The following is a 20,933-nucleotide window of genomic DNA, read 5'->3' as shown; positions in this document are numbered from 1 at the left end:
AACCAGTTGAAAATATCAGTTGGTACATAAAGAATATGATGTCAGATCAGTTGTCGTCTGATACATTATTACTGATGATAGGATGACAAACTGTCACATCCTAGTTATCAAATTCACATGGAATTGTTGTGCAATTGAAATGTTTAAATATGAAACTATTTGTGAAAAGATTAAATATAATTTTAGCTTCTAAATTAGATAATTATTTTCATGAGTGAACTATGCTCACTCAGTGGCCCCGCCCAAGTGAACAGACATTGGTTGTGAACTATGGAACACGCCGTTCTTTCCACCACGACAAAAGCCCATTGACGAAAGTCAACCTTGTGTTCCCGATGACGTGAGAACTGCTGTCCATACGTTTAAAAGAGCTAATATCAACTACATAACTAAGCCAACCTCAGTGTGAGCTCTGGTTGCGAATGGTTGAATGGCAACTTGATATGAACTTTGAAATCTTATTCTCTAAAGAATACATCCTAGACGTCGAGTTAGCAGCAGCAGCTGTAAACGTGGGCTAGGAAAGGACGGACAATCTCTTCAGAAAGACAGGGTACTACAATGTACCCGTTCTACCACAAGACATATTCTTCAAAAGGACAAGGGAGATCTCTGCTGGGCAACCCAGTCTTCCATCTACGACCAATCTATCGAAGCGCAGCTCAGAGTAAATATTTCTTGCATTTTCCTTTTCCAAATGGGCGGTTATTTAGAATGCATAAGATTCTGTATTTACGATAGCAAAGCTTCATAAGGTCCGATAGAGACCCAATCCTTTTGTTCCTCAGTCTTCCCGCGCTTTCATTCAAACACAACCCCCTTTCTTTGTGTAACCAGGCGTCATATCGGTTCCGTCCGCTAGGTACGTTTTCTTGTATGACATAATTAGTAATCAATGTATGATCCATCTTGTGTATATGTAATTCTGTGTGATTATTTAGGTTAATAATTGACTGCTATCGATATAAAAGATTACCAGGTCTTTAAGAGTCTATTCGTAACACAACAGCTCTATAAACATTCTTCCGTGGTGCCCCGACTTTCTAGTTAATTACATTTACATGATTAGTTTGATCAGGTAATATTAATTACAGAGAAATTATTTTATAAAATAGCATTTCATATCACTTAATCCGGCATAGCAAACACACAACACGTATCTTATATACCTGGTATACAATGTATTAGATTCTAACAGGACGAGTATGCAGGTAGAGCTGTTACCTGTGGTAGTATATGTAGCTAATGATGATGATCAGTAGACAGAGCAAGAGGACGATAGCCGTGGCGTAGATGACTGGGTGGAGAGGCTCGATGCTGGGAGAAAAATACTCCACCCCAGTAAGATCCTGTGGGATCAAATAGTTTGTCGTCACATGCGTCAAATACAAAAGGTGTAGACCTTACCGTGAAATGCTTACTTAGAAGCCCAATGCAGTTCAGGAAATAAGAGTTAAGAAAATATTTACAAAATAAACAAAAATAAAACGTAACACAATAAAATAACAACAAGGCTATATACAGGGGGTACCGGTACCAATGTATCAATGTGCGGGGGTACAGGTTAGTGGAGGTAATTTGTATATGTAGGTAGGGGTAAGATGGACTCTGCATAGATAATAAACAGTGAGTAGCAACAGTGCAAAAACAAGGGGGGTCAATGTAAATAATCATGCGGGCCATTTGATTAATTGTTCAGCAGTCTCATGGCCTTTTGGACCTAGACTTGGCTCTCCGGTACTGCTTGCCGTGCGGTAGCAGAGAGAACAGTCTGACTTCAGTGACTGGAGTCTGACAATTTTTGGGGCCTTCCTCTGACACTGCCTAGTATTATAGGTCCTGGATGGCAGGAAGCTTGGCCCCCAGTGATGGACTGGGCCATAAGCGCTATCCTATCCTCTGTAGCGCCTTTTTTTTTACCTCTATTTAAGTCCGTTAAGAACCAATTCTTATTTTCAATGACGGCCTAGGAACAGTGGATTAACTGCCTTGTTCAGAACGACAGATTTTAACCTTGTCAGCTCAGGGATTTGATCTTGCAACCTTTCGGTTACTAGTCCAACGCTCTAACCACTAGGCTACCTGCCTTACGGTCAGATGACGAGCAGATGCCTGCCATACCAGGTGGTCATGCAACCGGTCAGGATGCTCTCGATTAGTGCAGTAAAACTTTGAGGATCTGGGGACCCATGCCAAATCTTTTCAGGCTCCTGAGGGGGAAAAGGTGTTGTCGTGCCCTCTTCACGACTGTCTTGGTGTGTTTGGACCATGATAGTTTGGTGATGTGGACACCAAGGAACTTGAAACTCTCAACCTGATCCACAACAACCCTGTTGATGTTAATGGGGGCCTGTTTGGTCCTCCTTTTCCTGTAGTCCACGATCAGCTCCTTAATCTTGCTCACATTAAGGGAGAGGTTGTTGTCCTGGCACCACACTGCCAAATCTCTGACGCCCTCCCTATAGGCTGTCTCATCGTTTTTGGTGATCAGGCCTACCACTGTTCCGTCATTAGAAAACGAAACAATGGTGTTAGATTTGTAACTGGCCACACAGTAAACAGCAAGTACAGGAGGGGACAAAGCACGCACCCCTGAGGTGCCCCAGTGTTGAGGATCAGTGTGGCAGATGTGTTGCCTACCCTTACCACCTTGGGACGGCCCGTCAGGAAGTCCAGGATCCAGTTGCAGAAGGTGGTGTTTAGTCCCAGGGCCCTTAGCTTAGTGATGAGCTTTGTGGGCACTATGGTGTTGAACACTGGGCTGTAGTCAATGAACAGCATTCTCACATAGGTGTTCCTTTTTTCCAGGTGGGAAAGGGCAGTGTGGAGTGCGATTGAGACTGCGTCATCTGTGAATCTGTTGGGGCGGTATGTGAATTGCAGTGGGTCTAGGGTTTCTGGGATGATGGTGTTGATGTGAGCCAGGACCAGCCTTTCAAAACACTTCATGGCTACCGATGTGAGTGCTACAGTAGTCATTTAGGCAGGTTACCTTTGCTTTCTTGGGCACAGAGACTACGGTGGTCTGCTTGAAACGTGTATGTTGACCTGTTTAAAAGGTCTTGCTCACATCGGCTACGGAGAGCGTGATAACACAGTCGCCCGGAACAGCTGGTGCTCTCGTGCATGCGTCAGTGTTGCTTGCCTTGAAGCGAGCATGAAAAGGCATTTAGCTCTTCTGGTAGGCTCGCGTCACTGGGCAGCTCACGTTTGGGTTTCCCTTTGTAATCAGTGACAGTTTGCAAACCCTGCCACATCCAATGAGCGTCAGAGCCGGTGTAGTAGGATTCAATCTTAGTCCTGTATAGATGCTTTGCCTGTTTGATTGTTTCGTCGGAGGGCATAGCACGATTTCTTAAAAGCATCCGGATTAGTGTCCCGCTCCTTGAAAGCAGCAGCTCTAGCCTTTGGCTCGGTGCGGATGTTGCATGTAATCTATTGCTTCTGGTTGGGATATGTACAGTTGAAGTCGGAAGTTTACACACTTATGTTGGAGTCATTATAACTTGTTTTTCAACCAATACACCAATTTCTTGTTAACAAACTATAGTTTTAGCAAGTCGGTTAGGACATCTACTTCGTGCATGACTCAAGTATTTTTTCCAACAATTGTTTACAGACAGATTATTTCACTGTATCACAATTCCAGTGGGTCAGAAGTTTACATACACTAAGTTGACTGTGCACTTAAACAGTTTGGGAAATTCCAGAAAATGATGTCATGGCTTTAGAAACTTCTGATAGGCTAGTTGACATCAATTGAGTCAATTGGAGGTGTACCTGTGGATGTATTTCAAGGCCTACCTTCAAACTCAGTGCCTGTTTGCTTCACACCTTGTGAAAATCTAAAGAAACCAGCCAAGACCTCAGAAAAAAATAGTAGACCTTCACAAGTCTGGTTCATCCTTGGGAGCAATTTCCAAACGCCTGAATGTACCACATTCAACTGCACAAACAATAGTACGCAAGTATAAACACCATGGGACCACACAGCCGTCAAACTGCCCAGGAAGGAGACGCGTTCTGAACGTCTCCTAGAGATGAATGTACTTTGGTGTGAAAAATGCAAATCAATCGCAGAACAACAACAAAGGATCCTGTGAAGTTGCTGGAGGAAACAGGTACAAAAGTATCTATATCCACAGTAAACCGTGTCCTATATATCGACATAACCTAAAAGGCCGCTCAACAAGGAAGATGCCACTGCTCCAAAACTGCCATATAAAAGCCAGACTGCGGTTTGCAACTGCACATGGGTACAAAGATCTTACTTTTTGGAGATATGTCCTCTGGTCTGATGAAACAAAAATAGAACTGTTTGGCCATAATGACCATCGTTATATTTGGAGGAAAAAGGGGAACGCTTGCAAGCCGAAGAACACCATCCCAACCGTGAAGCACAGGGGTGGCAGCATCATGTTGTGGGGGTGCTTTGCTGCAGGAGGGACTGGTGCACTTCACAAAATAGATGGCATCATGGGGGGGGGATATGTGGATATATTGATGCAACATCTCAAGTCATCAGTCAGGAAGTTAAAGCTTGGTCGCAAATGGGTCATCCTGTCATGCCCTGACCGCAGAGAGCCCTGACCGCAATCTATGTTTCGTATTCTATGATTTGGTGTTTCTTTGTTTTGGCCGGGTATGGTTCTCAATCGGGGACAGTTGTCTATCGTTGTCTCTGATTGGGAACCATACTTAGGTAGCCCTTTTTCCCCATCTTTCTTTGTGAGAAAGTTGACTTTGTTTAGGTCACATAGCCTTTGAGCTTCACGGTTTGTTTTTGTAGAGTTATTTGTTTTTGTTCGGCATCATTTTGATTAATAAAAGGAAAATGTACGCTCACCACGCTGCACCTTGGTCCTCTCCTTTCAACAGCCGTGACACTTCCAAATGGACAATGACACCAAGCCTACTTACAAAAGTTGTGGCAAAATGGCTAAAGGACAACAAAGTCAAGGTATTGGAGTGGCCATCACAAAGCCTTTACCTCAATCCTATAGAAAATATGTGGGCAGAACTGAAAAAGCGTGTACGAGCAAGGAGGCCTACAAACCTGACTCAGTTACACCAGCTGTGTCAGGAGCTGTTTAAAGGCACAGTCAACTTAGTGTATGTAAACTTCTGACCCACTGGAATTGTGATACAGTGAATTATAATTTAAATAATCTATCTGTAAAGTTGTTGGAAAAATGACTTGTGTCATGCACAAAGTAGATGTCCTCACCGACTTGCCAAGAATTTTGTGAAGTGGTTGAAAAACTAGTTTTAATGACTCCAACCTAAGTGTATGTAAACTTCCGACTCAAACTGTACGTATGGTCACTGTGGGGACGACGTCGTCGATCCACTTATTGATGAAGCCGATAACTGAGGTGGAGTACTCCTCAATGTCATTGGAAGAATCCCGGAACATATTCCTGACTGTGCTAGAAAAACAGTCCTGTATCGTAGCATCCACGTCATCTGACCACTTCTGTATTGAGCGAGACACTGGTGCTTCCTGCTTTAGTTTTTTCTTCTAAGCAGGAATCAGGAAGATATAATTAGGATAGAATCAGATTTGCCAAATGGAGGGCGAGGGAGAGCTTTTTTCCCCCCTCTGGCTGCACATTTTACATGCTTATAGAAATTAGGTCAAACTGATTTCAGTTTGCCTGCATTAAAGTCCCTGGCCACTAGAAGCGCCACTTCTGGATGAGTGTTTTCTTGTTTGCTTATAGCCTTACACAGCTCATTGAGTGCGGTCCTAGTGCCAGCATCAGTCTGTGGGGGTAAATAGACAGCCACAAATAATATAGATGAGCACTCTCTCGGTAGATAGTGTGGTCCATAGTTTTTCATGAAGTACTCTACCTCAGGGGAGCAATACCTTGAGACTTCTTTAATATTAGACATTGCGCACCAGACAAATAGACACACACCTCCGCCCCTCGTCTTACCAGACGTAGCTGCTCTGTCCTGCCGATGCACGGAAAACACAGCCAGCTCTATATTATCCGTGTTGTCGTATTTCCTGAGGAAAATAGCCCTTGTTGGGAACAAACAACCTTATGTTGTCACATTTCTTCATTAAGTTTAAAAGCCAGGAACCCCCTGGCCACTCACCATGAGCACGGCATAGTTGCTGAGCGAGTCACAGGAGAGCGTGGTGAAGTTGTCATGGTGGCCCAGCAGACGGCAGCCCTCGCTTTGCCAACCGCCCTGCCCACCCAACAGGCTGAAGTTCCAGCAGGCGGGCACGGCGTCAGTGCCGCGGGCAAACCTCCGCAGCGTGGCGTTCACCGGCATCCGCAGGCCGCGCAGTGGGAAACCCTCTGACCAGAGAGAGAGGCGTTAGTCTTGAAGGTCAAAACATGTCATGGTTCTTATCTTTATGAATCTATCAATCTTTTTTGCGCAACATTTTCAAAAACCTGTTGTAACAAAAAACAAGTTGCCACCTCACACTTAATTAATAGAAAATAAAATGGCCTCAAACACTTTCACTACATAGAACTAAATGTTTAGCTTTTTCGTACACTGTAAAATGTCAAATTACAGACGGATCCTAAATCAAGTCTTTGAAAGCTTTAATCAACATCTATTCATTCTAATAACATTTGTTGCCCATAACATAAAATTCACTATTAAAACAAGTCACAACAACATCTTGAACAAAACCCAGACTCACCTATCTTGGCCAGGAGCACGGGGGTGGCCACGTTCCTCCTCTTTCCCCCGTCGGCCAGCAGGGTGGAATTGCCCGTGGAGGGGAAGAGCTTGCCGTTGCGAAAGGCCAGCAGGTGGAACTTGTAGACGTTGTCACCGGCCTGGCCAGGGACAGAGTACTGGGAGAACAGAGAGGGGGGGAGCTGCAGGGACGCCTCCACTATGGTGTTCTAGGGAGAGAAAGAGGTCATTTATTCTATAATTGTATTTATACCTTATTTCTACAGGTGAATCCCATTGAGATTAAAATAATGGAGTGTACAGTATAACTGTGGGATTCTGGGTAATGCTTTATTCTACAGTTCGTCGTTTTAATGTGTTATGGGTGAACGTCACATGACAATGCACCTCATTAAAGACGTCCGCATGTTTCCCCATCCGAAACGGTTTGTGGATAATTATGACAACATTTTGTGACGTTTTGGTCCTTGGTATGTCTTTTTTGGGCTGTTCGTGCACACAACAAGCCAAAGTCTACGCCCCCAAGGGATTCTTCAAATAGTTGTGTTTTGTCATTCAACAAGAGTTGACTCTTTTTCCTGCTCATATTTTTCACGAGCGAAATACTGCACCAAACAGATTAGTTCAATGTAAAATTTTACGACTAGGCAAAAACATCAACATTTATGACAGATTTCTTAAACGACCTTAGACTAATTCTGACTGTTTTGAGGAGGTGTATAATGGCTACGGCGTCTCAAGATGGACAAGCTACGGTCTGAAGGGAGTTCACGTCGCCTAGCCGAGTTCTGCTAGGAGCAAGCCAAACCAAGTATTCAGACGCATTAAGGAGGCCCGTTTCAATTAACATGACTGCTGCCGCTTGCTCTTTGCGGTCGAGACTTGGTTACTTTATAAGCACCTTGTGATCGACTCCCTTATGGACATTCCTGTGTACTGACCTTAAGAGCAAGGCTGGACAGGGTGCTGGTGATGTTACACTTGAAGCTGAGCTGGCGGTCAGGGTTGCCGTCTAGGTCGATGCGCGGACCCAGGTCTCTGATCCCAACACGTTCAGGCATCAGCTTCTGAAACAGTGTGCAGGTCATGCCGTTGAAGCTGCTCGCCTTGATGGCGTGGGCCTCCAGAGCGATGTTATGGGAATTCTGGGAACAAATGATGGGAATTAGAGAAAGAATAATACACGAGGCGAAATGAAGAACAGTAAGATCAGACGGGCTTTGAAATTCAAATAGTGGAAAACACATCTACAGACAGTAGTGCGCCTCCCAATGACATCAATGCATTTATGCATCAATGCTGCTTAGGATTTGGTCCGTAGAGTTGTAATAGGACATGATATACTGTGATCTCATGATTTACTGTGATCTTACGGTGGAGTAGGCCTGGGCTGTGCTGGCTAAGCGGTGTACGGCGATCCTCTGGAGACACTCCACGATGCGGGAGCAGGCCCTGGCCTCGTGCTGAGCCATCCACAGCAACCGCTCGTCAGCCAGCATCAGGTTACTGGAGATGTCCACCATCACATCCCCCAACTGAGACAGACAGAGCAGGGTTTACACACACGCCAAGAAACAACATAACTGCACGCTAAAAGTTACCTGCACACACACGCAGGGCCACAGACAGGGCACATGCATACACCAGCCGTATCAACCGAAACAATGTTATTATCATCACCGTGGTTCCTCTCAGCGCTCTCTCCATGATTGCTGACTGAGGGCCGCAGGTCTCAACCAGGTGTGACATTCAGAGCCCTCTCTAATGAGCTCAAACTGACAGGTGCGCCATTGAATGCCCTTCCAATGGAAACCAAACAGGCAAAGAAACCTGACCCGGCCTTGCTCTGCAGTCCCTCACAGCTCAAATCCCAGACAGGAAACATCCCTCATTCCAGATCCTATCTTTTCCGCTCTCATTCAGATTCCTGTGGATTTAAACAGGACAGGGTTGCCTTGTCTCAACTACGAGGAACGTAGTGATAAAGTGAAGGGAAGACGCCCCAAATATCAGCAGTAAGATTGAAAGGCCTACAGTAAGTTGTATATTCACACTGTCACTTGCACTCAGAAGAAATGTGGCAGCACACACTGACAGACTATTACCTACAGTAGCTCCACTTAGTGACCCCATTTCTTCTCATGACACCTATGCCCGAAGGTTCACCTCATCGTGCATGGTGTTCGTATCCTCTGTTTGTGCGTCTGTGTGTCTTTATATGCAAGTGCGTGCATCTTATTCGTGCCTAAATGAGATACACGGTGGGACTGTGAGATGGAAGCGGGACTCACCTCCTTGTATTTCTCGGCAAACTTGCCAAACTTCTCGATCATCTCGGCCACGAAGATGACGTCCATCTTATCGGAGAAGTTGGCGGCCTCAATTGTGTAGACGAGCAGCTGGCGGGCTGTGATCACTGCGTTGGTCATGTTCAGAGGCATCTAGAAGAGACAGACAGAGACAGACAGAGACAGACAGAGACAGACAGACAGACAGAGACGGACAGACAGAGACGGACAGACAGAGACGGACAGACAGAGACAGACAGACAGAGACAGACAGACAGAGACAGACAGATTTAGGGTGAAAGCGTCAAGAAGGAATTTGAGTGTAGGAGGGGATTAATAATAATAAAAACACTGTCAGAAGAAAGAGATGAAAATAACAGACCAAGAGTAAAGGCTTGAAAGATGAAAACAAAAGGAAGATGAGGAAAAAGAGAACGATGGATGTAGAGAAACAACACAGACAAAGAGGGCAAATCAAACATGGGCAGAAAGAGTGCCATGGTCACCTGGTTGATGATGTAGAGGATGCGGGTGACGTCCTTCTGGTACTGGCAGCGGGAGTAGTTGTCCTCGGCCCATAGGCCCCCACGGTCACAGTGCCGCCATGCCCGCAGCTCATCACCCACCGAGCCCGAGTAGATTCCCGCGCCCGACGCCAACTTGTTGCAGGGCATGTAGGCTCTGATGCCCGCCATGGTACGAGGCCATCTGAGAGATGGGGGAGGGGGAGAGGAAGAGCCGGAGAGCGGGAGAAAGAGAAAAAGAAAGGGGGGGGGAAGAGAGAGAGAGCCAGATGGAGTGGAGAGAGACAGACGGAGGGGAGAGAGAGGAGAGAGAGAAAGAGAGAGAGAGAGAGAGAATTTGTTCAGTTAGCAAAATGCCAGAATCCACCTAAGATTGATGAAGTGCTTAATAGATGTGCCAGGTTCACGTTTCTTGTCATGAGTTGAGTCGGCGAGAGAGTTGGTTACGAAAAAGAAGATGGGAATGCCAGAGTGTGGTTAGCATGAGTCACGTGGTGTGTTCCAGGAACATCATGTGATTATTTAGCCACAGCTGCTGCCACTTACTGGTGCTCAACATCATCATCTAAAACCGTGGAAAGCTTTAGTTCCAGCCCTGTTCTACGATTCACTCAATGGATTAGACGCTTGTAGACAATTACAATTTTACAAATTGAAAACATTCAGCAATCAAAACAACAATTTCTTATCAGACAAGTTCACGTTAGTCCTTCCCTCGTTCTGTCAAGTTTTCTTCCATTTGGTGCCTAGTGAATACGATTTCGATATTACTACAATTAACAGTCTGATATTCAACCACTAGGAGGTGCCACAGAGCCGAGCTTGTTCCACAAACAACTGACACACTTAAGGGATGGGTAGCGTCAAGAAGTTAAACAGCCTAAACAAGTCCATTCAAATTACACAAGTCAGTATATACATACCTGCTTGCATAAAACAATAGATGAGATTAAACCACATGGCGGAGATTAGATTAAACCAATAGATGAATAAAAGTACAATATTCACCTGAAACCATTTATCTGACAGATGACTGACTGACATCAACCGAGCTCACCTGAAGTCTCCCTTGTTGTTTGACACCCTGTCGGGTGGGCAGTACTTGGCAGAGCTCTCCAGAGCCATGATGTGGACGGTACGCGTGGTGTTCCCACGGCTGGTCCTCACACGACACTCCCAGTTTCCCGTAGAGCCAGGCTGGATGTTGGAGATGGTCAACGCACTGATAGAACAGAGAGGGACAACAGTGACATAATATATTACTGCCAAACAGTAGCTAGTTTCAACCATGATTGCTGACAGGTGCCATTTGCATCAAATTAACGTTTTTTTTTAAAAGGTAACGTTCATGACCATTTCTGACTTTGGCCTTTTACTATAACATAGGAGTCATGCACAGGATTTCCTCAGGGCTGACCGCATTGCTTTTTTACAAATGCATATACAGTGGTTTCATACACTGCCGAGGTAAAGAGGCCGCTTCAACTTCACGGTATCAATAACATTATGTTTACGCTGACCCCCCCCAACAGCATTTGTCACAAAGTGCAAACAGCAGCACAGTGAGCAGATAGCAGGAGCACAGTGGCAAGAAGAAACTCCCTGGAAGGAGGAAACAGACAGGAAGCAGATGGTCTTCATCGTACCTGGCGATGAGGGAGCAGTTCTGCACCATGCTCTTCTCGATGAAGATGCCCTGGGCTGCGTCGGGTTCCACCATACGGCCGTCCTGGTACCACAGCACCTGCATGTCCTCCGCCACGAACGAGGCCTGGCACTGGAAGGGCAGGCTGTCGCCCTGGAACACGACCTGATGCCGGGATGGCGTCAGTTGGAAGGAGGGCAGCTCCAGGGGTGCATCTGGGGAGGACACGGTTCCATTTAGGGCATTTGTTTCAGGTGTGGTTTATTTTAGAGTTTTGGCTTTTTTATTTGGTGATGTGTGTGTGTGTGTGTACACATGACCATAGGTGAGTGTCTCTCTAGGGGACATGTCTGAGTAGGATGGGGTTAATTCAATGCATTTCAAAACAACTTCATTCATCTCCTGCTGGGATCCCCTCAATAGTCAAATGGTGGTCCTATTCATCACTCAGGTCATGTGTGTCTACTTGTGAAAGCTGTGCCACGTATTTCCTAACCCGTGCGGTGAAGAGTGCCAAACTGATAAGACAGGGCAAGCACAAACAAACACTGCACTGCGACGTGCTGCTGGCCCTTTCCTTATCGCCTGTGCCATTGGACAACTCCCATTCCCAAAAATACCAGCAACACAAAACAGACGGCCGAGCCAAACTCACCACTATGGAGTGGGGAGAGAGAGGTTTTAAGTACATCTATATATCTGTCCTGTCTGAGAATGCGTCTTAGGAGGGCAGCGTGCCAAAGACTGCTTGTGAGAGTGTGTTCATCAAGAGTTAGCCTTGAGCAAGGTGATGTATGGTGTAGGGGAGTAGCATGTATGTGTGTTGTTGATTGTGTTCTGACAAAACGTAGGTTTGATGAAGGTGAGTGAGTGTGTGTGCGCGCACATGTGCATTGGTGCGTGCCTATGTCTAGTGTTCTCTCTGTGTGTATATACGTACGTGGAACTTGAGGGCTGATGACTAAGTGTAGGATGTGTGTGTCTGTATCCTTACCACAGGTGAACAGTTCAGGCTTGGTGGAGGTGATGAGCTGGCCCTGCAGGGAGCGAGGGTAGGAGCAGCTGGTGTCCTTCACCCCCACGTTGTTGTCATTGATCCAGCGCAGCAGCCACAGCAGGTTGCAGTCGCACAGCAGGTACGGCGTCTGGAACTCCCTGAGGTAACATGGAGACAGACACAGTGTTAAAGGGGCAGTTCAACACTCCCGATGACATCGTAGAGAGTCATTTTCTTATCTTTTTCACTACAGAATATATTAAATCACAGTTTTACACATCTGTAGAAGTAATAAATATGAGGTTAAAAAGTGGTAAAGTGCCCCTTTAAGTTTAATTTCCAGTCAAAAGTGCTAGCCCTATGAAGCAGTCTGGAAACAGAGGTTGAGGGGTTTTTGGCAGAACCATTTGATTGTATGTTTTGTAATGTGTTTGTAGAACCTTGAGTTGCCAACTGGGAAATGGAAGTTACAGATTCCACCTTTAAGTGGCGGCCTGAAGAATGGCGTAGCCCTACCATTTGTAAATAGCCCAGTAAAAACACTGTAAACTGCTAGAGAGACGCATTTCTAACCGTCACCCCTAAAATCATACTTACAATGTCTTCAACGACACCAAGCTGTCGAACGTCCCTTGGGCTAGCGATGAAAACATATTTCCTGAAAGGTTTCTGAAAAGACAAGACGAAGGCTATCAATCACCTATAACAAATTCATTCAAATATGCCAACCTGTCACATCACACCATCAGGACCCAAACACAAACGGTCATTGGTTACTCTACTGAGATGTCCAGGAATATCGTAATCCTCACCTTTGTATTGTGGGAACAGGACATGGAATAATGTGTTGCAGCTGTTGCACTGAAACTCTTGGGGGAACCCTGGGTAATATGCTAATATCTCAGCACCTGGCTGCCACCATTTTCTAAGAAGGGCAAATACTATTGGGGCACTGGAGCCAAATATGTAACTTTCCCGTGAATGTACCTATCAATGACTTATGGGGTTGTTTTGAAAGTAATTTTTAAAGATGATAGAGAAAAGAAATGAACGGTTTTCAAAGCAAATCGAAAATAACTATTTACTTACAGTCGAACCAGACTTAAGAGGCCCTTGAATATGTCCACGTTGAGGCAGCCAATGCGGTTGTTGGACAGGTCTCTGTAGAAAGCCAAACCAATGGAGATTCTGGTTATATTCTGTCCTGATTTGCTCATGTCAAACAGCAGCGATATTTTTTGAAACATCATAGGCCACCGCAAATTGTACAAACATGGAATGCATACGTTAATTGACATCATGTGGTGACTCCGTGAATTCTAATAAATCCACGTTTTCGGTCAACAAATCAAAATCGGAGAAAAACTGTCAACTAGACTGGTGTTGTCGTTCCCCCTAGAGACAGGTTGGGGCAGAGGCAGGGATAAAAAATAATAATAATAATTTTAAAAATATCGGGTGTCAGTTGTACAACTTTTTAAGGTGATTTGAGACGTCTGTGTTCACCCAGAGGGGGTTTCCACATCAAAGCTTGTGTAACACACTAAACTAGTCAAGATTAGCCTCTTATAGTGCATGTCATACACATCAAAGCCTGTGTAACACACTAAACTAGTCAAGATTAGCCTCTTATAGTGCATGTCATACACATCAAAGCCTGTGTAACACACTAAACTAGTCAAGATTAACCTCTTATGATGCATGTCATACACATCAAAGCCTGTGTAACACACTAAACTAGTCAAGATTAGCCTCTTATAGTGCATGTCATACACATCAAAGCCTGTGTAACACACTAAACTAGTCAAGATTAGCCTCTTATGATGCATGTCATACACATCAAAGCCTGTGTAACACACTAAACTAGTCAAGATTAGCCTCTTATGATGCATGTCATACACATCAAAGCCTGTGTAACACACTAAACTAGTCAAGATTAGCCTCTTATGATGCATGTCATACACATCAAAGCCTGTGTAACACACTAAACTAGTCAAGAGTAGCCTCTTATGATGCATGTCATACACATCAAAGCCTGTGTAACACACTAAACTAGTCAAGATTAACCTCTTATAGTGCATGTCATACACATCAAAGCCTGTGTAACACACTAAACTAGTCAAGATTAACCTCTTATAGTGCATGTCATACACATCAAAGCCTGTGTAACACACTAAACTAGTCAAGAGTAGCCTCTTATGATGCATGTCATACACATCAAAGCCTGTGTAACACACTAAACTAGTCAAGATTAACCTCTTATGCTGCATGTCATACACATCAAAGCTTGTCTTTTTCGCCAGGACGGCAGGTAACATTATCTATTGCCCGGGGGTCCTTTGTAAAGAAACCATGTTTGGGCAAAGATTTTTCTTTGACAACATTCTGGAAATATGTTGTTTAACTCAAAGATACATTAGGTCAAACTAGACGACATTAGGTAGGCAGGGAATTCGAAACAGCACATTCCAAAAACATGCCCCCATGTATAAAAGTAATGCTGTGGGTGTATAAAAAGAAATCAAGGTTGTGGGTGTATAAAAAGAAATCAAGGTTGTGAGTGTATATGCAAGCAGTAACACCTGGATAAAATAAGATCCGCTGAACGACTCAAACGTAAACAAATGACTAAAGTGTAACACCAGTACATGTTACGAGCATGATAGTGTCGATGACATCTGTACGATGGCATCGTCCATATAAGGTTAACCCACATTTACATTATCAAGGTCTCACAATGCAATACAAACCCAAGGCCCAATGCCAGGGCAGCATCATTGCTACAACCCTAACCCAAGGCCCAATGCCAGGGCAGCATCATTGCTACAACCCTAACCCAAGGCCCAATGCCAGGGCAGCATCATTGCTACAACCCTAACCCAAGGTCTAATGCCAGGGCAGCATCATTGCTACAACCCTAACCCAAGGCCCAATGCCAGGGCAGCATCATTGCTACAACCCTAACCCAAGGCCCAATGCCAGGGCAGCATCATTGCTACAACCCTAACCCAAGGCCCAATGCCAGGGCAGCATCATTGCTACAACCCTAACCCAAGGCCCAATGCCAGGGCAGCATCATTGCTACAACCCTAACCCAAGGCCCAATGCCAGGGCAGCATCATTGCTACAACCCTAACCCAAGGCCAGGGCAGCATCATTGCTACAACCCTAACCCAAGGCCCAATGCCAGGGCAGCATCATTGCTACAACCCTAACCCAAGGCCCAATGCCAGGGCAGCATCATTGCTACAACCCTAACCCAAGGCCCAATGCCAGGGCAGCAGCATTGCTACAACTCTAACCCAAGGTCTAATGCCAGGGCAGCATCATTGCTACAACCCTAACCCAAGACCCAATGCCAGGGCAGCATCATTGCTACAACCCTAACCCAAGGCCCAATGCCAGGGCAGCAGCATTGCTACAACTCTAACCCAAGGTCTAATGCCAGGGCAGCATCATTGCTACAACCCTAACCCAAGGCCCAATGCCAGGGCAGCATCATTGCTACAACCCTAACACAAGGCCCAATGCCAGGGCAGCATCATTGCTACAACCCTAACCCAAGGCCCAATGCCAGGGCAGCAGCATTGCTACAACTCTAACCCAAGGTCTAATGCCAGGGCAGCAGCATTGCTACAACCCTAACCCAAGGCCCAATGCCAGGGCAGCAGCATTGCTACAACCCTAACCCAAGGTCTAATGCCAGGGCAGCAGCATTGCTACAACCCTAACCCAAGGCCCAATGCCAGGGCAGCAGCATTGCTACAACCCTAACCCAAGGCCCAATGCCAGGGCAGCAGCATTGCTACAACCCTAACCCAAGGCCCAAATGCCAGGGCAGCAGCATTGCACTGGCAAACATCACAGCAACACTTTTTTCAAATAATTGTGGAGCGCATCACGTAAACGTCCTGGTGTTGGTCTAATTATTGTTGTGGGTCCTAGGGAGGGTGGCAGCTTGGGAATTTACTGTGTGAGGTGGTTAGTTCCGCCTGCCCCGGAACCCGGAAAAACCTTTTGGGGGCTGCCAAGAAGTCGTGCTGGCATCCTGTGTCTGAGGAGGATTACCTTGTGGGGGGTACTTTAGCTAAAGGGATAAACTCCTGTCCTGCCAGTGCTGCCATGCCATATCACTAGACATGGTGCAGTGCTCTCGCAGTTGGGAAAATGTAGTGTGATGTCAAAGCAGCCCACATAAGGAGGAAACCATCTGCTATGCCTCTGACATTGTTGTTGCTTGTGTCATCATAAGCAATGATCATAGCAACATCATGTCCAATGAATTTCCAACAATATTTTAAATGACAATTGCAGAACTCCTTGCCAGTTCTCCCCACACACTATAACGTTGCTTCAGGGCTGTGTGTCAAAGTCACAACGATCTTGGTTGTACAGTACTTCAAAACATAAAACCTGTCCATGAACTTGTCGTCTGTCCATGAAAGTAGCAGCAGAGCTCAACATTACAGCCAGGCAGACCCAGAGCAACCCGTCTTTTGTGATATGAGCAGATGTTAAAATAGCCTGGTGTGTCAGTAACAACGCAGGGTCAGTGACTGTTCAGCTGTTGGTGGAATGTTGAGGCTGCTGCTAGGTGGTAAGGCCCTGGAGAGGCCAGTACGGAAGAGGGGTTGTAGGGTGAAGTTTCCCCCAGACGCTGATCTTTGGTGAGTTTTGCATTTTCCCCACTATGGGTTAATATCAGAGTTGGGGGAGGGGAAGGTTGTTCCTACATCTGTACCCAGGGGAAACTTCACCCTGGAGTGACTCGAATAGGTGGCACTAAAACGCATCCAGTGACTCATGCAGCACAAACGTAATTTCATAGGTGTCATGTGACTATATTGGCAACGTTTGCATTTTGCTGAATGCAGATGGTATATCGACACAGTACTGAGTCGACTACTTGCTCCTCACCAGGACCTTGACTAGATGTATCAGGTGTTACAACAGGGTTGGAACTAGCCTTCCCTGGGGGCTCTCTCCTCCCAGGGTCTCTACTCCCCCACCTCTAGCCAGCCCGCCCCTAACAGCTGAGACCAGGCACCGTCTGACTGACACCAGATCAGACGTTTGTCCCGTGAAGAGTCCAGGCGCCAACCTAAAAGCAAAGCTAAGCGACCCTGCCGACGTTGCGGTCATGTTGTGTTGGCTCTGCTTTTTATTTACTGCAGTGGGAGTGGATCAGTTGCATATCTACTGTGCTGTAAGAGCCCTGGTTTGACTTTCATTTGAATTATTTAACCTTTATTTAACTAGGCAAGTCAGTTAAGAACAAATTCTTATTTACAATGACGGCCCACCCCGGGCCAAACACGGATGATGCTGGGCCAATTGTGCGTCACCCTATGGGACTCCCAATCACGACCGGTTGTGATACAGCCTGAAATTTAACCATGGTCTGTAGTGACGCCTCTAGCACTGAGATGCAGTGCCTTATACAGCTGTGCCTCTCCGGAGCCAATCAATAGGCTACAACATTTCCTAACAATGTACACTGGAATGGAAAGAGGACTTTGACCTAAGTAAGTTTTGATTACAAATGATGACAATGAAAGGGGTGAAGTAATGCATTGAACATGTCTGTTTATTCATGAGAACATTCAAGTCTGACTTCCCTCTCCTCTCTCTGACAAGATAGGTAAAAGAGAGGCAGGCAGCCTTGGTTTGGCCTAGCCGCTAGCGAGTGGCATGTCTCAAAAACAAGCAAAAATCTAATTAGGGTTTTTGGAAAGAGGTATAAGGACAGATGGGACAAATTTAAGATTGGCTGAGGCTGAGTGTGTGTGTGTGTGTGTGTGTGTGTGTAATATATATGCCATTTAGCAGACGCTTTTATCCAAAGCGACTTACAGTCATGTGTGTACATTCTACGTATGGGTGGTCGTGAACCCACTACCCTGGCGTTACAAGCGCCATGCTCTACCAACTGAGCTACACAGTGTGTGTGTGTGTGTGTGTGTGTGTGTGTGTGTGTGTGTGTGTGTGTGTGTGTGTGCACTGTCTTTGTCACGAGTCTGCTACCGACTGCATTAGAAGAGAGGGAGCGTGTATTTTCATGTCCTCCGTGTCAATTAAGTCGATCACCTTTTTCCAGAAGCCCAGCAGAGGGCAGGTGCAAGGGTAGGAGTTCAAGACTTTTTACCTCAGCTACTCTTTTCGCTCTTTCGTTAGCTGTGGAATTGGTTGAAGTGTAAGCAATATATTGGAGACGCAGCCAGTTACCAATCAAATGCATGATTTAACAACCTGACAAGCTGTCTGCAATATATTTCCACTGCCAAACATGTTCATTTTGTGAAAAGACTGCTGTGCCGTTCTGAACAGAAACGCATTGATGAATTTTCAACAATTAGATATACAGTTTTTCTGATCAATTCGTTTCATTCTGACCCAACGTTGGCATTGTGTTATATAGTCCCATTCAAGATTAAATAGCTGTTGGCTGAATGATATAGGTTAGATAAGGGAAATACGGCTATAGGTTTAGAGAATATAGTTATACTGTTGGTTGTAAAATGGCCGCGGCTTGACAAGGGGAAATGAAGCTCTGTCCAAGCCAAGGAGATGACAACCTTCCCGTCTCACTCACTGCTCTGCACCAGCAGCCAAACTCTAGTTTATGTTGGCAAGGTCCAGCCAGTGTGAGATGAAAATACACACGCACTCATACAGGCGCACGCACGCACGCACACACACACACGCTCGCTCTTTCCCTAACACACACACACACACATACCAAAGCACACACCCATCCCCCTTTTCCCTGTATGTGTGAAAGTAGATCAGGCCTCATGCAGTCCCTGGCAAGGGCCCAAGTGGACTGGAGAACTGAATAGAAAGCTGCTTTACAGCAGTCGCTTATAGACTGGGTACACTAGAGACAGAGAGTTGGCAATAGCCTCGATACGATACGACAGATAGGGCCAACATGAGTCAACATGAGTCAACAGTATTGATGAAACCTGACAAAAACCTATCGGTCAAAATGTTGCGATGTGGGACCATCTACAACAGTGTGTAGGTATTTCTCTTATCATCATACCCATCTCTTTCTCTTATCATCATACCCATCTCTTTCTCTTATCATCATACCCATCTCTTTCTCTTATCATCATACCCATCTCTTTCTCTTATCATCATACCCATCTCTTTCTCTTATCATCATACCCATCTCTTTCTCTTATCATCATACCCATCTCTTTCTCTTATCATCATACCCATCTCTTTCTCTTATCATCATACCCATCTCTTTCTCTTATCATCATACCCATCTCTTTCTCTTATCATCATACCCATCTCTTTCTCTTATCATCATACCCATCTCTTTCTCTTATCATCATACCCATCTCTTTCTCTTATCATCATACCCATCTCTTTCTCTTCTCTAACAGTATTGGAAACGGTGCGAATTGGATTCTGTGAAAGAAATCTGACGTTGAGCAAAAGAACTGGGTATAGACACAGGTTTGAAACCGTTCAGCCCATCACTCGTGCTGGCTGCCATCCAAGAGCTACACATTAAAGCATCTGCCAAGAAATTGACAAATGTTATTAAAATGAAAATGATTTAATGCTGATGGTAATACTGATAATGCTCACAGTCTTTTGAGTGCGAGCAGTCCAAGAAAAGCCCCCGGTTCAATACGGCTGATGATGTTGTTCCGCATGTCCCTGTGAAAGACAAAAAGAGGGTAAGACACAAGAAAATAAAGACAAACTAAACAAGTAAGTACACAACAATTAATACTTGTAGTCTTGTTCAGATATTACGAATACTTGCAACCGACTTCAGTAAAAATGAGTAAAAATCATATAACACACATCAGAAAGAGTTGATTCATATTCCCTGATTGACTGCTCAAATAAATAGGGCTACTGTTAATATAAGTGCGTTGTACATTCAGGGACCACATGAGGGCAAAGAGACTAAAGGTGTTCGCATGCTTCCCAGCTGAAACAGTTCGGAAGAGGTTGTGCATTTTTGTTAGTTTTGGACATCAGTCAGCGTTTACATTCCTTCGTCTGCGATTGGTCAACAGCAGGGATTCTTCAATAAAGTCTGTTGTCGTCATTCAAATAGAGACAACTCGTTTTGATGCACATTTTCTTCATTGAGAAATACTGTACCAAACATCTTCTTTAGACGTATAATTGTGCGACTAAGATCTCCTTGGCAAAAATGTAATCATGTCTTGAGTGATTTTAGATTCATTCGGACTATTTTGAGGAAACGTATACTGGCTATGGCATCTCAAAATGGACAAACAGTACTAATGGTGCTTTTTTCCCGTATTTCAATAGAAGGTATTTTAAGGGAGTACGCAAGCACACTAGTTCGGTTTGGCTAGCCAAGTTTGGCTAGGCGCCAACCGAACTGAGGTATGCTGACGCCTTAAGGCCTTCACCCAAGAGCCAGCTTTAAGCTAAAAATTCAGAAAAATGCATTGACTGAAACCCCACTGCTGCTCACCCCATTAACCCCTGGTTCTATGGTACTTTGTTACAGGATAACCACATGGCCAACAATCCTCCCATATCCCGTAGGACTCTCACCTATCCCGTAGGACTCTCACCTACTCAGATCCCTGTGGCTAGGGCACGAGACCCCCCCCCTACATCGATCAGGCCTCCTCAGCAAAATCGCTGATATCCGTAGGTCCCCACACACTAAGGACCCCGCCCCGCTTCGTCCTGGACCAAGTTTAAAGGCTGCGCGGTCACAGATACCCGCTAGCGCCTAGCGCTCCCCCGCGCCGCCACTGCCGAGTCACTCATTTACGATCCATGTTTCAAAAGATCTCGGG

The 20,933-nt window shown here is 45.4% G+C and overlaps 1 protein-coding gene across 1 annotated transcript in view; it reads right to left on the bottom strand.

The window, feature by feature from the left end:
- Nucleotides 1-20,933, bottom strand: part of adgra3 (adhesion G protein-coupled receptor A3) — a 53,951-nt gene that overhangs the window by 6,246 nt on the left and 26,772 nt on the right. The window contains exons 3-15 of the mRNA XM_035753141.2: nucleotides 19,729-19,800; nucleotides 13,216-13,287; nucleotides 12,724-12,795; nucleotides 12,124-12,284; nucleotides 11,131-11,344; nucleotides 10,542-10,706; nucleotides 9,467-9,668; nucleotides 8,964-9,113; nucleotides 8,046-8,207; nucleotides 7,614-7,817; nucleotides 6,674-6,881; nucleotides 6,109-6,317; nucleotides 1,225-1,349 (exon numbers count right to left, since the gene is read on the bottom strand). Coding sequence (XP_035609034.1) covers nucleotides 1,225-1,349; nucleotides 6,109-6,317; nucleotides 6,674-6,881; nucleotides 7,614-7,817; nucleotides 8,046-8,207; nucleotides 8,964-9,113; nucleotides 9,467-9,668; nucleotides 10,542-10,706; nucleotides 11,131-11,344; nucleotides 12,124-12,284; nucleotides 12,724-12,795; nucleotides 13,216-13,287; nucleotides 19,729-19,800 — 2,016 coding nt within the window. The remainder of the gene's footprint in view (nucleotides 1-1,224; nucleotides 1,350-6,108; nucleotides 6,318-6,673; nucleotides 6,882-7,613; nucleotides 7,818-8,045; nucleotides 8,208-8,963; nucleotides 9,114-9,466; nucleotides 9,669-10,541; nucleotides 10,707-11,130; nucleotides 11,345-12,123; nucleotides 12,285-12,723; nucleotides 12,796-13,215; nucleotides 13,288-19,728; nucleotides 19,801-20,933) is intronic.

This window comes from Oncorhynchus keta, chromosome 35 (genome assembly GCF_023373465.1).
Source record: "Oncorhynchus keta strain PuntledgeMale-10-30-2019 chromosome 35, Oket_V2, whole genome shotgun sequence".
Taxonomy (NCBI): Eukaryota; Metazoa; Chordata; class Actinopteri; order Salmoniformes; family Salmonidae; genus Oncorhynchus; species Oncorhynchus keta.
Note: the sequence above shows the minus strand (reverse complement) of the source record. Positions and strands in the feature narration are given on the sequence as shown.